General features: G+C 43.5%; 1 protein-coding gene across 2 annotated transcripts in view; it reads right to left on the bottom strand.

The window, feature by feature from the left end:
* Positions 1 to 4403, bottom strand: part of CD247 (CD247 molecule) — a 71751-nt gene extending 67348 nt beyond the window's left edge. For both annotated transcript variants that reach the window (XM_027614234.1, XM_027614235.1), the window contains exon 1: positions 4232 to 4403. In XM_027614234.1, coding sequence (XP_027470035.1) covers positions 4232 to 4340 — 109 coding nt within the window. In that variant the 5' untranslated portion in view covers positions 4341 to 4403. The remainder of the gene's footprint in view (positions 1 to 4231) is intronic.
* Positions 4404 to 15413: the final 11010 nt, after the last annotated feature.

Here is a 15413-nt window from a genome sequence, read left to right as displayed (position 1 = left end):
GCTTTTTTCTTCTTTCCATATTTTGAGGTAATTGGATACTGTGATTTTTGCCATAATCCACAAAATTATTTTTCTCCTGGTATCTCTCATTAATTAGTTTTTTAAAAGTTTATTGGTCAACATTCTCCAACAGTTGATAGCCTTGTTTATTTTCTGCTCTTTCCCCAGGGTTTAAGCCAAGTCAGAAAAATGAACGTTTTTCGCCTATCGATTTATTTTTGAGATATAATATTATTTGAAGCATATGAAATTATCTTGTTCATAGGTCCAAAACAAACAAATATCGGAAATTTTATATCAAAAATTTTAATAACAGCAGATTTTATCTTAAACCATCCTCACAACTCATTTTGAATCATTTTGCTCACTCACACTGCCCTGTCCCCTCCACCAGCTTAACGTCTGTTTTTTTGTTTGGTTTAGATTTAAACGCTAAGTTCTCTAGAAGAAACGTCCAAATAATGCCATGCCAATGTATTCTCTACCCAATAAACCATTAAAGTTAATCACATGGAAACATCTAGATTTCTTTCATTCATCCACTTTTGAATTCATTCAACAAGCATGTATTGTGTGTGGACTCTGCTCCCAGCAGTGGGTTAAGCACCGCACACCTCTCCGAGCAAGACTGAGGCTCCCCCTCCCGCAGGGAACATAGACTCATTTTGTTTAAGCTGGAAGGAACGGCTCAGTACCACAGGACAAAACGGTTTGTTTCAACTAATGTGTCAAGTGACTGGTGTGATGATTTTTTAACCAAATTGACTGAATGTTTGCTCAAATTGATTAAATCTACCATCAGCTCAGTGTTAATAAGAACTAACGTTGGCCCAAGCAGAGAAGAAGTCTATGTTGACCGATCCCTACTGTTTACTTGATCCATTAACTGACCACAGGTAAAGACGGCTCAGGAGAAAAAGGATTCCCGAAGTGCACGTTTGGACAGTTCTAATGCAAAACAGTTCCCGAGTTAGTGCCTTAACCCTTCTAAATAAAACACGAGACACGATGTCTGGGGACTCTGGAAAGTAAAAGCGTAGATCCAGTAAACATTAAGTTTAATTTTGTAAAGACAAAGGCAAACAGAAAAAGAATCTTAAATACACACAGCAGTGGTCATTCACCGAAGCAAGAGCTTCCCAGGACGGGGGGACATCCCACACAGCCACGGCTGTGGTCTCTAAGCCAGCAAGTGTGAGAAATGCCAAGGGAGAAAATGTTAGTCACTCGTCTGGATGAGCAGAGACAGGTGACAATGCCAATGAGGCAAACCTTGTCCTCTTGCTCTGCATCACTTAGAAGCTCCCCTCACATCCAGCTCCGAGCGGTTTAAGCAACGATCTGGTGTTCGGGAAGTTTTACATTTAGCTATCCCGTCACTGGGCACGCACACCAAGCGTTCAGCTTCAAAATCCGGGTGGCCATCCTGACCAGGGACGACCTGCTGGATTTTGTCTCACATTTCCTCCCCCTAACTATTTATATTATATATTTTGGAGCATGTTCTCCCTTTGGGGGAACAGCCCCTACAGAGTAAGTTGTCTTAGAAAATAAAAATGGCCGTTCTAACCCTCATCTTGTGGCCTGTCAAAGCTTCGATCCTTGCTCACGAATGGGCCCACCGCTCTGCCGGATCACCACTATGTTCCTGTGCTAGAATGGGTATGCTCAGAACTCGGAAGGAAGATGAGTTGGATTTCGACCAATGGAGAGAATGGCCAGTGCTGTTTACCACACAGTTGAGAGCAAATTAAGAATTCTAACCATGGCTTTCCATTTCCTGTTGCTAGTTATCAAGAACAAGAAAACAGACCATAATGTAATAATAGTAATAATTAATACTACTTCCATGTTCTGGCTGTCTGCTATGTATCAAGCACATTACATTCATTTCTCATCTTTACAGCCCTGCAAGGAAAGTTACCCTTACTTTAGAGGGGAGAAAACTAAGGCCCAGAGAGGTTAAGCAACTTGTCTAAGGTTGCACAGCTTGGAAAGTGGCAGCACTGGGATTCCGTGTTTGACCTGACTTTTGCCGCCACATCCAGCTGCCTCCCTAAAAGTAGAGCATGGGAGCCTGCACTCCCCAAGATTTTGTGTCATAGCTGCATGTCCTTGAGACGATGGCCACGCCAACCACAGGGTGCGTTCTTGGCCACCGTAGGGTAGGGCATTATAAGGACTGAGCAGTTGACAACTCTGCAGGCAACAGTGTGCCTGTGCCGTTAAGCACACCGCCTTTGTCGCTTCCAGCCGCGGACGCCGGTGACCGCCTGGGCACCCAGGGGCACCTCCTCATGTAGACGGACTAGGTCATTATTTGCTTTGATCCTCATGATCTGGGCATTTCCGTAAAAGGCAAATGGAAAAATCTTACTAAAAAGTGGATTTTTAAAAAACGTTTGGAGATGGGTGACTGAGCGAGAAAAGAGAGACGACCTCAATTCAAATTCTGTCAGCAGCCTTTCTGCCCAGCGAAGTTGTAAAGGCAACGTGGAGCCATTTGCAGCCCTCAGGGCTAAAGGCCCAAGTCTCCCCTCGCTCCCCTCAACTGGGCGAGACACTTGGAAGAACTTTCACCCAGAAGCCTACTCTAAGAGTAGCTGAAATGTCCATCTCCACCCCCACAAAGCGAGAGGCATGGAAAGATGAAAAATCCAGCCAATCTAACTTTTTCCTCCTGTGCCGCCATTTGCGGAAATGGGCATGGCCCCCGTCTAGTCTGCCGGGTGGGGTTTGGTTTGCCGCTCTCGGCCGCCACCACCCCCCAAGCAACTTCTCTTTTTCTCCTCTAACCCTACTTTGCTGCTACCTTGGCCCCAAGGCCAACAAAAACGGCCTGGTGAGGAAACTCTGCGCAGCAGAATTATCTCTGTGGCCTGAAGCCCACGGTCTGAGGCTGTTGCCGTCAGCTGTACCCCTGAAATCAGGGAATTCACAGACTTCTGTGATCCTCTTGTCTCCTGCACACAGGATGGGCTGCCTGGGGCTTGCTCTGGAGCCCTCACCCCACAGCGCCATGTGACTTATACCCAACAAAGGCTTTTCTGAGAAGAAAGCTGCAATCTTACAGAAAACCCCACGATTACTTAGAACCCCTGAGGCACCAAGCTGAGGCTGTGCCATGTTCCCTGTCAGGAGCAGAAGCGCCAGGGGCCTCTCCTGCCCTCCCACCATTGTCGCTAAACGCTCTCCCACGCTGAAGCAACCTGTGAGGTGGGGGAAGGTCGTTTGCCTGTGACCACCCTCCCTGTTTCTTCAGACTCAAATACGGCTGGTCCCATTCCTTGTAAAAATGCCGTGGCCCCAATCCCCCGAGACAGTCTGTTTTGTCTTCTTTTCACATGTTCTCCTCATTACCTGGCCTAGAAAACATGGTGGGAGTGAAAGAATTCTAGAAAAGCCAAGCTCCCATGAACCAAACGAGGTGAGGAGTAAGTTCTCTTGCTGGTTGGTTGGTGGTGATTAACAGGTCACATCCTCTCATCTGTCCCTAAGTCTGTCAGCATCTCTAGCTTTTTGGCCTCAGATGGAGAGCCCCTTGCAGTGAGGGGTGGTGGGTGAGTCACTAAGCCTGCGGTGGGTGTGTCACAGGGCCGCCCTGGGCCGTGGGGTGAGGGGGCAGCCATGACAGAGCTGTGTTGTGACATGGACCCCGAAGAAGACCCCTTCCCTCCTTCGTTGACCCCACTGCTTAGTCCCTGCCCCATCCAAGTGCTGTGACCCTGGTTGACCAACAAGAGAAGTTTTTTGTTGGAAAAGGAAGAAGGAAGGGGGCTGAGGGATGGAGCCAGCAAGGGGGTAAAAGAAGATGCCGAGACGAGAAAGATGGCCTGGCTGACATTTTTTCATCTCATCCAGCGTCTGTTAAATGCTCCCTCTCCTTTTCTCCACACTGGGCCTGCCTCCATGGCTCTTCTGCCTCCTTCCTCCCCATCCTTCCGCGCTGTGGACTTTTCTCTCTCCTTTTATCACCGGAAAAACCTGGCCTTGGGGCAGGTGTGTGTTCAGACTGCTGGCTCTGACTCGATGCCCAGCTCGGCTGTGAGGGACCGATGCCGGCATCGAGCCCGATCCTCCCTGCTCAGCCGCCCCTCGATTTAGGGAGAACAGGATTCAAAAGACACACCAGTTCCTCACTAGCCCTCCACCATTCCCCCCCAACCCACCCAACACACACACGCACAAAGAGTTTCTAGAAGCTCCTTGCCACCGAGATGTCCGGCCTTACCTGTAACAGGGAGCTGTGCCTGCAGCAAGGCCACCATAACCAGCACCTTCCACGCCATCTTGTCCTTTCCCCCAGGATGGTGCCAGGATGCCGAGGCTGTGGCAGCCATGGCTGGGACACAGAAGAGCAAGGGAGTCTTCTGGCTTTGTTCTGCTGCTGCCTCCTCAGGAAGTGGAAGACTATGGGGCCTTTAAGAAGGCTCACACCTGCCACCCAGGCCAAGAAACTCACACTCCCCCTTTCGGTTCATAGGCAGGAAGCTCTGGAGGTTTGAGGGTTTGAGGTGTGTGTGTGTCTAAATTTTTGCTTTTTCTCTCATTTAACCATTGTTTTACTCTCCTTTTTTCCCCTAACTTTTGTCAAATTTTTATCTAATTCCTATCTTGATTGGTGAAGTCAGTCCCTAAGCAAATAGGAGTTCACAATGCATGTGAGAACATTTGCCGTATTTTATGGAGGTTGGTAAGATGGCAGAGCTCTGGATCCAGAGTCAGAATAAACACAGAGACAGAATATCTGGGCTTTAGTGCTTATCCCTGCTACCTACGCGCTGTGTGGTCTTGACAAAGTCACTCAACATCTCTAGGCATCTGCGTCCTTCCCTGTAAAGCAAATTGCTGGGGTAGATCTGAGGCTGCAGATCAAAACTTGGCCTGAATTTGAACCACATAGTTTTTCAAATGCCTTTTTTGGTTGTCAATATTGAACCATTGGAGTAATTTACAATAATAAAAAGATAAATAACTAGAAATAAACATAATAAGAAGTGTAAGATCTATATGAAATAAACTTTAAAACGTTACTGAAGAATGCAGAAAGGACCTAGGTATATGGAAAAGCATATAGTCTTTGATAATCTTAAGAGGACCACAGTTCTCTGTAAAAGAATCAATCCATCCCACTAAAAACACCAACACATAAATACAACTCAACAATAAGAAAACCATTGTCCTAAAAATTAGCCAAAATCAAAATAGATATTTCTCCAAAGAAGATATACTAATGGCCATAAGCACATGAAAAGAAGCTCAATATCACTAATCATCAGGAAGTTGCAAATTAAAACCTTAGTGAGATATCACCAAACACCTGTCAGAATGGCTAAAATTAAAAACTCAAGAAACAAGTGTTGGCAAGGATGTGAAGAAAAAGTAATCCTGTGCACTGTTGGTGGGAATGTAAACTGATGCAGCCACTGTGGAAAACAGTATGGAGGTCCCTCAAAAAATTATAAATAGAATTACCGTGTGATTCAGTAATTCCACTACTGAGCATTTACCCAAAGAAAACTAAAACGCTATTTCAAAAAGAAATATGCATCCCTACGTTTACTGCAGCATTATTTACAATAGCCAAGATATGGGAGCAACCCAAGTGTCCATCCATACGTGAATGGATAAAGAAGATGTATATAATAGAATATTACTCAGCCATAAAAAAATGAGATCTTACCATTTGCAACAACATGGATGGACCTGGAGGGTATTATGCTAAGGGAAATAAGTCAGACAGAGAAAGATAAATACCAGATGATTTCACTCATATGTGGAATTTAAGAAACAAAACAAATGAACAAACAAAAAGAAAAAGAGACAAACGGAGTCTTTGATACAGAGAACAAACTGGTGGTTGCCAGAGAGGAGGTGAGTGGGGGGATGGGTAAAGGGAAAAAAGAAAGAAAAAAAAAACTATAGTGAGATACTACATCACACCCACTAGGGTGACTAAAATAAAAAAGATAAACAATTCGTGTTGGTGAGGATGTAGAGAAATTGGAACCCTCATACACTGCTGGTGAAAATATAAAATGATGAAGCCCTTTTGGAAAACAGTTTGAGGGGCGCCTGGGGGCTCAGTTGGTTGAGCATCTGACTCTTGATATTGGCTCAGGTCTTGATCTCAAGGTCGTGAGTTCAAGCCCCATGTTGGGCTCCGTGCTGGGTGTAGAGCCTACTTAAAAAAAAAAAAAAAAAAAAAGAGGAAAAAGAAAACAGTTTGACAGTTCCTCACAAAGTTAAACAGAGTTATCATATGATACAGCAATTCTACCTCTAGGCATATACCCAAGAGAATTGATAACAGATGTCCACACAAAGTTGTGTATCTTAATATTCATTGCAACATTATTCATCATAGCCCTAAATTGGAAACAAGCCAACTGAGGAATGGTAAACAAATGTTGTATATCCCCAAAATGGAATGTGATTCAGGCATAAAAAGAGATGAAGTATTGTTACCTATTTCAACATGGAGGGACCTTGAAAACATTGTGTTAAGTGAGAGAAGCCAAACAAAAGAACACATATTATAGACAGAAAGTAGCTTAGTGGTTGCCAGGAGATGGGGAAGAGAGGAAATTCAGACTAACTGCATATAGGCAAGAAGTTTCTTTTTGGGTTGACAGAAACATTCTAGCATTAGATGGTGGTGATAGTGTACAACACAGTGAATATAGCAAATACCATTGAGATTACACATTAAAATGGTGAATTTTATGGTATGTGAATTATATCTCAAAACAAAAATAATGCTAAAACAAACAATATTAATTCTGTGCTTGCAAGTAATTTCTCATCATCTATGGCTTCCTTTTTCATTTTCTTAATGGTATTTTTTAATGAAAATGTTTTAATTTTGATGATATCCAATTTATCAATTTTTTTCTCATGGTTTGTGTTTCTTATATTTTATACCCGATTCATTCGGAGATTTTATCATGAAAAAGAATGCTGCATTTTGTTGAAAGCTTTTTCTGCATCTATTGAAATGATTTTATGACTTTTTCTTTCATTCTATTAATGTGGTGTATCGTATTTATGGATTTGCATGTGTCAAACCATCCTTGCATGCCAAGGAGAAACCCCACTTGATCATTGTGCACTATTCTTTGAAGTGCTGTTGAATTTGGTTTGTTAATATTTTTATTGAAAATGTTTTGTGACACCTGAAACTAAAATAACACTGTACGTTAACTACACTGGAATTAAAACAACTTCCTTAAAAAAAGAAAGAAAATTTTTGTGTCTATATTTATCAGGGATATTGACCTATGGTTTTCTTTTCTTGTAATATCATTTTTTTTTGCCTTTGGTGTCAGAGTAATGCTGGCCTTGTAAAATGAGTTAGGGAGAGTTCCCTCCTCTCCAATTTTTTGGAAGAGTTTGAGGACTGGTGACAATTCTTTAAACGTTTGGTAGAATTCCCCAGTGAGAACATTTGCTTCTGGGCTTTTCTTTGTTGGGAGACTTTTGATTACTGATTCAATCTCATTTCTGATTGTATTTATTTGATTCTTCTCTCTTTTTTTCTTGGTAGGTCTAGTTAAAGGTTTGTCATTGTGTTTTTGTTAAAATATAGCTATCAGTTCCATTGGTCTTTCTTCTTATTTATCTGGTCTCTATTTATTTCTTCTCTGACCTTTATTATTTTCTTCCAACTGCTTTGGGCTTAGTTTGTTCTTCTTCTGCTTTCTTGAAGTGTAAAATTAGGTTGTTTATTGACATCTTTCTCGTTTCTTAATGTGGGGTATTTATTACTATAAACTTTCCCCTTAGAACTGCTTTTGCGGCATCCCTTAAGTTTTGTTATATTGTGTTTCCATTTTTGTTTCTTCCAAGACATTGATAATTTTTTTTCTAGGACCCATTGGTAGTCCAGGAGTATGTTGTTAAGTTTCCACATATTTGTGAATTTTCCAGTTTTCTTCTTCTACTTGATGTCTCGTTTTATACCACTGTGGTCAGAAAAGACACTTGGTATGATTTTGACCTTAAGTTTGCTAAGACTTGTTTTGTAACCTATCATAAGATCTATCCCGGAGAACGTTCTGCATGCACTTGAGAGGAATGTGTGTTCTGCTGCTGGATGGACTGTTCTGCATATGTCTGACAGGATCATTTGGTCAAAAGTGTGGTTCAAGTCCAACATTTCCTTATGGATTTTCTGTCTGGATGATCTGTCCATTGTTGAAAGTGGGGTATTGACGATTACTCTTACTGTCTTGTTGCCTATTTCTCCCTTCAGATCTGTTAGTATTTGCTTAATATAGTCAGGTGCTCTGCTGTTGGATGTATGTATAATGAAGATCATTATATAATGATCTTCTTTGCATTTGTTACAGTTTTTGACATAAAGTCTATTTTGTCCGATATAAGTGTAACTACCCTGGCTCTCTTTGGGTTTTGACTTACATGGAACATCTTTTTCCATCCCTTCACATTAAGCCTGTATATGCCCTTAAAACTGAAGTGAGTCTGTTATAAGCAGCATAGAGTTGGGTCTTGTTTTTTGTTTGTTTGTTTGTTTGTTTTTTATTCATCCGGCCACTCTGTTTTCTGACTGAAGAATTAAATCCATTTACATTTAGAGTAATTATCGATAAGTAAGGACTTACTAATGTCATCTTATTAATTGTTTATTGGCTGTTGTGTTTTTTCCTTGTTCTTTCCTCTCTCTCTTGCTTCCTTCCTTTTGTGAACTGATGGTTTTCTGTAGTGGTAAGCTTTGATTCCCTTCTCCTTACCTTCTGTGAATCTACTCTAGATTTTGGCTTTGTGTTTACCATGACATTTACTTAAAACATCTTTTAGCTATAACAGTCTAATTTACATTAGTAACAACTTCAATCATATACAAAAACTCTACCCTTGTGCTCTCCCCTTTTATGTTTTTGATGTCACAATTTACCTATTTTTATGTTGTATATTAAAAATTATTATAGCTATAGTTATTTTTACTACTCTTGTCCTTTAACTCTTATACTAGAATTAAGTGGTTAACATAGCACCATAATACGGTATTAGGGTATTCCGAATTTGACTATACATTTACCTTAACTAGTGTGCTGTATATTTTCATATGTTTCACATTACTAATTAGCAGCCTTTCATTCAACTTGGAGGACTCCTTTTAGCATCTCTTGTAAGGGAGGTCTCCTGGTGATGAACTCCCTTAGCTTTTGTTTGGGGAAATCTTTATTTCTCCTTCATTTCTGAAAGTTAACTTTGCTGGATAGAGTATTGTTGGTTGGCAGTTTTTTCTCTCAGCATTTTGAATATATCATCCTACTCTCTCCCTGCCCATGAGGTCTCTGCTGATAAACTTATGTTTATCCTCTATAAGTTACAAGCTTCTTTTCTCTTGTTGTTCTTGAGATTCTCTGTCTTTTATTTTTAACAGTTTTATTGTAATGTGTCTCAGAGAAGATTTCTTTGAGTTTGTTTTGTGACCTATGAGCTTCATAGACTTGGATATCCAAATCCCTCTCCAGATTTGGAAAGTTCTTGGCTACTATTTCTTTAAGGAAGCTTTCTGCCCCCCTCTCCCTCTCTTCTTCTGGGACTCCAATAATTCACAATTTTATTTTTATTTTTATTTTATTTATTTATTTATTTACTTATTTATTTATTTTTGTTGGTATTCCATAGATCGCATAGGCTTTCTCCACCTTTTTTGTTTTTTTTCTTTGTTCTCTGACTGGGTAATTTCAAAGTTCCTGTCTTCCAACACACAGATTCTCTTTTCTGCTTGATCTATTTTGCTGTTGATGTTCTTTACTGTATTTTCCATTCGTTGTATTCCTCAGCTCCAGAATTTGTTTGTTTCTTAAATTTCTCTTTGTTAAACTTCTCATTTTGTTCATTTATCATTTTCCTGATTTCACTGTATCATCTGTGTTTTCATTTTTTTAAAAGATTTTATTTAGTTATTTATTTGAAAGAGTGAGCAAGCAAGAGAGCATGAGCAGGGGGAAGGGAAGAGGCAGAGGGAGGGACAGAAGCAGACTCCCCACTGAGCAGGGAGCTGGTTGTGGGACTCGATCTTGGGACTCCAGGATCATCACCTGAACCGAAGGCACATGCTTAAGCGCTTAAGCGACTGAGCCACCCAGGCGCCTGCTTTCTGTGTTTTCTTGTAGCTTCCTTAAAATATCTATTTTGAATTCTTTATTAGGAAAAACACAAATCTCCAAATCTTGGGAATCAGTTACTGGAAGATTAGTGTAATCCTTTGGTGGCATCGTGTTTCATTGGTTTTCACATTCCTTGGAGTTTTGTGTTGCTGTCTTCACATTTGAAGTAGCAGTGACCTCCTCCAGTCTTTACTAACTGCCTATAGGGTAAAGTATCTTCCATCAGCCCTGCTAGGGATTCTGAGACTTTCTCAAACCTTCTATGGATGTGTCTGTTCCTCACTCCTTGCACCCTCTGTGGCAGAATTCAGAAACTTGTGTGTCTTCTCTCAATCTTATAACGCCCCGGGCCAAGTGCTGACAGCATCCCTTTTGCTTTCCCAAGGGTGGTGCTAAAGCCCAAGTTTCTGGTCTCTCCCTGGTCCACAGATTCAGGTTGGCTTTCTGTGCATGCTCACTGGACACCTGCCAACACGTGCCCTCGCGGCTGCCATCAGGAGCGTACACAGGGAGCCATGTATGTAGGGAAGCATGCATAGCACTGTGGTGCCTGGGAGCCAGTTGGGGGGATCTACAGGCAAGGTATCCCCAGTGGTCATGGGCGGGCTACTTGAGGGAGTCCACAATGCAGTTAGCAGGATCCACATCCCTTTAATGCCCTCCGAGTGTTCTATCTGCCACTTTCTCAGTCTCTTCCTGCCCCCCAGTCGTGTATCTCATGATTCAGTGCTCTGGATGGAAGGAGAGAGAAGTGAGCCTCTGTAGCAGCATCCCACACAGCTGGGGAAGCTGAGTGCTTACTCACGTGCTCTCACTTTCCCCCACAGGAGAAATCACAGTGGCCAAGAGATCTGGGCCCTAAGCTTTGCCATCTCAGAGGAGGGGTGATTGCTGCATAACAGATTGTCACAAACTTGGTGACTGAACACAGCACAAATTTCTTATCTCAGAGTAAAGTTGGTCAGAAATCCAGGCACAGCATGACTAGATTCTCTGCTCCAGTTCCTATGAGGCTGAAATCAAGATAGGTTAGCTGGGGTGGCAGTTCTCATCTGAGGCTCAGGAACCTGTTCTAAAGTCAGTGGTTGTTGGAAAAATTTATTCCCTTACAAATATAGAACTGAGGTCCTAATTTTCTTGCTAATTATTGGCCAAGAATGATTTCAGATCCTAGAGAACACCTGTAGTTACTTGAATGTGGCCCCATAGACAGTTCACAACATGGAGGTTTGCCTTCTCCTAGGCCAACCAGAGCAGATCTCTGACTTCTGCAACCAGCTGGAGAAAACTCTGCTTTTAAAGGGTTTACCTGATTAGGTTAGGCCCACCCACGATAACATAACATAATCGAGTGATATTTCATCATATTCATGGGTCCTTCCCATAATCAAGGTGATTCTACAGGGCATGTACATCAAAGTGTGGAAATTCTGGGGGCCATCTCATGATGCTGTCTCCCAAAGAAGAAGATGCTCCTTCTTTCTTCCTCTGTGAGGATTAGGTATGCCTGGTATCTTTCTTATCAGATGGAGGAAGCTTGCCTGGGAATGAAGCCAACCCAGAGGAGAGCAAAACAAGAGATGTGTAAAAACAGAACACTTACTGCATTCATTGACAACCTGGATCATGCCATACCTAAAGGCCTGCCCACAGGCTTTTCCATTTCATAAGCCAGTAACTTTTTCTTGAGCTATAGGACTTTGATTCTGTACCTTGCAACTGAAATGGCCTTGACCATCACAGATGCTGAAAATTCATGGCCACTGAAGACGTGCTTGCAAATTTGCAATTTTGCCTGGGTTTTACCTAATGGGCCCTTTTCCACCCCCCAAATCATTCGTCCTGAAGAAAATTAAGTTACAAAATTTAGTTTCTTTAATGAGACATGAGGGAGGAAAACCATGCCTAATGTCCAAACACACAAGAAAGAAAGAAATGATGGGAAGACCACACGAGGATATAAAAGATCTTCAAAGGTGGCAAGGGATGGCAGAAACAAGCTGGGATATGGGTCAAATTGAAGAGGTGCTATCATGGGAGGAGATAATTCTAACTGGCTGCATATAGCTGTTGACAAAGAGCCTCCACTACAAACAGAACTTTTTCTGCTTTCATGGGGATGCCTACATTCATGGGTCACTTTCACATATATGTCATATTTAATCTTCACAATGACTCAGTAAGGTAGTCAATATTGGTATACAGTTTCCATTTTATAGTGAAGGAAACTGAGACTCAGAAAAATGAGGTCATTTGCTCAAGGTCACAAGGCCAGTAAGCGGCCGAATCAAGACTACAGCTTGGGTTCTCTGGGTGCCAGTCCCCAGAAGTGGAAGAACATGAGCTGTAGAATCACCAGCCCCAGGTTCCAATTCCAGCCCACCCACTGACTAGCTGGCTGGTCAACAGTAGATGGTTGGAGGAATGAATAAAATGATCTATGTTATGTGCCCGGAATAGAAGGTAGATAGAAGAATCATTCAGGGGACGTGACCGTCCCCATCGTTGCCTAGGGAAAGGACTCCTGGGGGTTGTTAAATGTTTGAGGGCAGATGCTGTGTGCAAAGTCCTTCTAGGAATGACAGAGGGAGCGAGAAGGAGAGTTGCTGATGGTGGGGTGATATGGACAAGTCCTCCAGAACGAGGGAGGCCCCCCACCTTAGAGCAGGGCTCCCTGTGTTTCCTTGTTTTGATCTTCGAAGTTCTTGAGCACCAGGTCAGAACTCAATGCATCTGCCTCGTGTGCGTTACACATGGGTGGTTCCTGTTCCCGGGTTGGTGGAGTTGATGAGTTTAGCCACAGAACACCTACCAAGTCCATTCCTGGACATCTGAGCAAACACAGAATCATCATCTGCAATGGGCAAATGACGTGAGACATCAGGGCATCTGAGAGCCCAGTTCATGATTATGTGCTAGCAGTGGATATTCTTAACAAGTTCCTCACCTCTACTGTGGCTTATCCCATCCTGACTCTACCAAATGGTCTTCCCCTCAGTGTGGGGCCACCGAGCACTGCCTCTATGGGAAGGCAGAAACCGAGGAGCTGGTCCCAGCTTTGTCCTTAACTTGCTGTTTGGCCTTGACCAAATTACTTTACCTCTCTCAGGCTTGGTGTCCTTAGCTGTAAGATAAAGGGGTTGAACTTCAAGGTGGATTTTTGTATGATTTGAGACTAAAAAACATCCTGAGAAATAAACAGCAATATTGTGGATTCCTCCATCAGAAAAGCAGCTCTTGAGGGTTGCCTAGTCTCATGAGACCCAGTACAGTACCTTGTACACACTTGAAGTTCAGTAAATATTTGTTAGATAAGAGGTGATTGTCTTTGTTTGTATTTATAATCGAAGCATTAAAAAAATAAAGCACTTTCTTCTTGTCTTAAAAAAAAAAGGCCCCCACATACTATCTTCTAGCTTGAAATTATATTTACAGATAATTGTTCCTACCTCGCCCATGTCCCTCCCCTTTTAGCCCTGCCTGCTGTGATCTACCCTCTGCACCATTCTGACTTTAGGACCAGCCGCGTGACTGCCTTGTGTCCAGCCTTCCCTATGAGGGTGTTAAAAGAAACCACAGGCCCAAAATGGAGTCACTTGTGCTAAACCCACATCACCAGACCAAGGCTTAATATCTAACCTAATTATAGTTTCAACCTTCTCCAGGAACGTAGTCTTAACTGGTCAGTCTGGAATTTTCTGGTCAGCACCAATGAGGTAATCTGCCACATAGCCCCTTTTCTCCCCCAGAGCAAGATGATGTAATCCACTCTTTCCTTGTCTCTTGTCTCCGCCCCCTTCAGCCTGTACAAGCTTCCCATTTTGTAAAGGTCCTGGGAGCTCCCCTCTACTTGCTGGATGAGACGCTGCCTGATTCATGAATCATTCAACAAAGCCAATTAGATCTTCACAATTTACCATCGGTTTGCAGGGCTCTACCCCATCCTATGGCACTGGAGTGGCTCTGACCTCAAGCAGACTGCATTTTGATCATTTGCAAAGGGGAAGGACCAACTGAGCTTGCATGGGATGGAGGCTGCTCATGGCTTGGAAGTACCCTCTCAGCCCCTCCTGGCCCCGGCCGGACTCCCCACCCCCACCCCAATCCAGGCCCATGTCCTCCTCTGAAGGGAGCCCACTTCTGGGGACTACAGGGCGGGGACAGGTGGGTCCCTAAACTAGACCTTTACAGTTCTGTAAGACAGTCACCAGCTTAGGAGAAAGGTAAGGTAGTTAAAATAGACAAACAGGGCCCCGGAACTCCAGCAGGGCAGCGGGTCTGGCCCTGGCATGGGAGGGCTGAACAGGATTTTCCTGCTCTGGGCGACCTTCCCTGGGCAGTTCAAGGCAGCTCCACAGGGACCTCTAACCACTGTCACGTCAAACTGTGGTCCCCGGGGTCTTCTGGCTGCGAGCCTGCTGGGCCTGACCTCTCACCAGGTTTCACCACAGGACCCCAGAGCTTCCCACGTCCCCTACGTTTGGACATGGCACACACCCAGCACAGGGGGAGGGAGGGTCTCCCCCAATGCCCAGTGGAGACCAGTGACTGACGCATGACAGGTGTGACCTTCTTGCAGGGTTATCACCAAGAAAATGGCTAGTTCTCTGCTCCTCCACAGTGTGACCAGCTAATGGGTGGCCTCAGGCTCTCCCACACCATGACAGGGATTAACTAATGCCAGTAGTCCCCACCCAGCCTACTATCACCAGACTTACAGAGGGGACCTCTAGCAGAGCACTTGCCTAAGGCCACTTGGCTAAGTGCTTGAGCTGGGATTCGAGCTTACATAGCCCTTGGGCTTCAGAGCGTATACCCTTTCCTGTGCTTGACATTGCCTGCCCCAAGAGATCTGGACTTTTTTTACGTGTGATCTTTGCCATTTCTTCTTTCTTTCTTTTTTTTTTTTAAGATATATTTATTTGAGAGAGAGAGACAGAGAGAGAAAGAGCATGTGGGGTGGGGGGAAGGGTAAAGGGAGAGGTAAAGAGTCTCAAGCAGATTCTGTGCTGAACACAGAATCCAACACAGGTCAATGTCACGACTCTGAGATCACAACCTGAGCTGAAACCAAGAGTCCAACGCTTAACCGACCGTGCCACCCAGGCGCCCCGACCTGTGCCATTTCTCTACCACACACCTTTAATACGAGTGGCAAGACAATTCTTCAAAGGACCCCTATGAACCAGCGGCTGAGGGGTCACTGGATTCTTAGAGCTAGATTAAAGGACCCAGTCTGACATGTGACAGTGTGAACGTCCCCACGCTAAC

Source organism: Zalophus californianus, chromosome 10 (genome assembly GCF_009762305.2).
Source record: "Zalophus californianus isolate mZalCal1 chromosome 10, mZalCal1.pri.v2, whole genome shotgun sequence".
Classification (NCBI taxonomy): Eukaryota; Metazoa; Chordata; class Mammalia; order Carnivora; family Otariidae; genus Zalophus; species Zalophus californianus.
The sequence above is the reverse complement of the archived record's forward strand: the minus strand, read 5'-3'. Positions and strand labels throughout refer to the sequence as shown.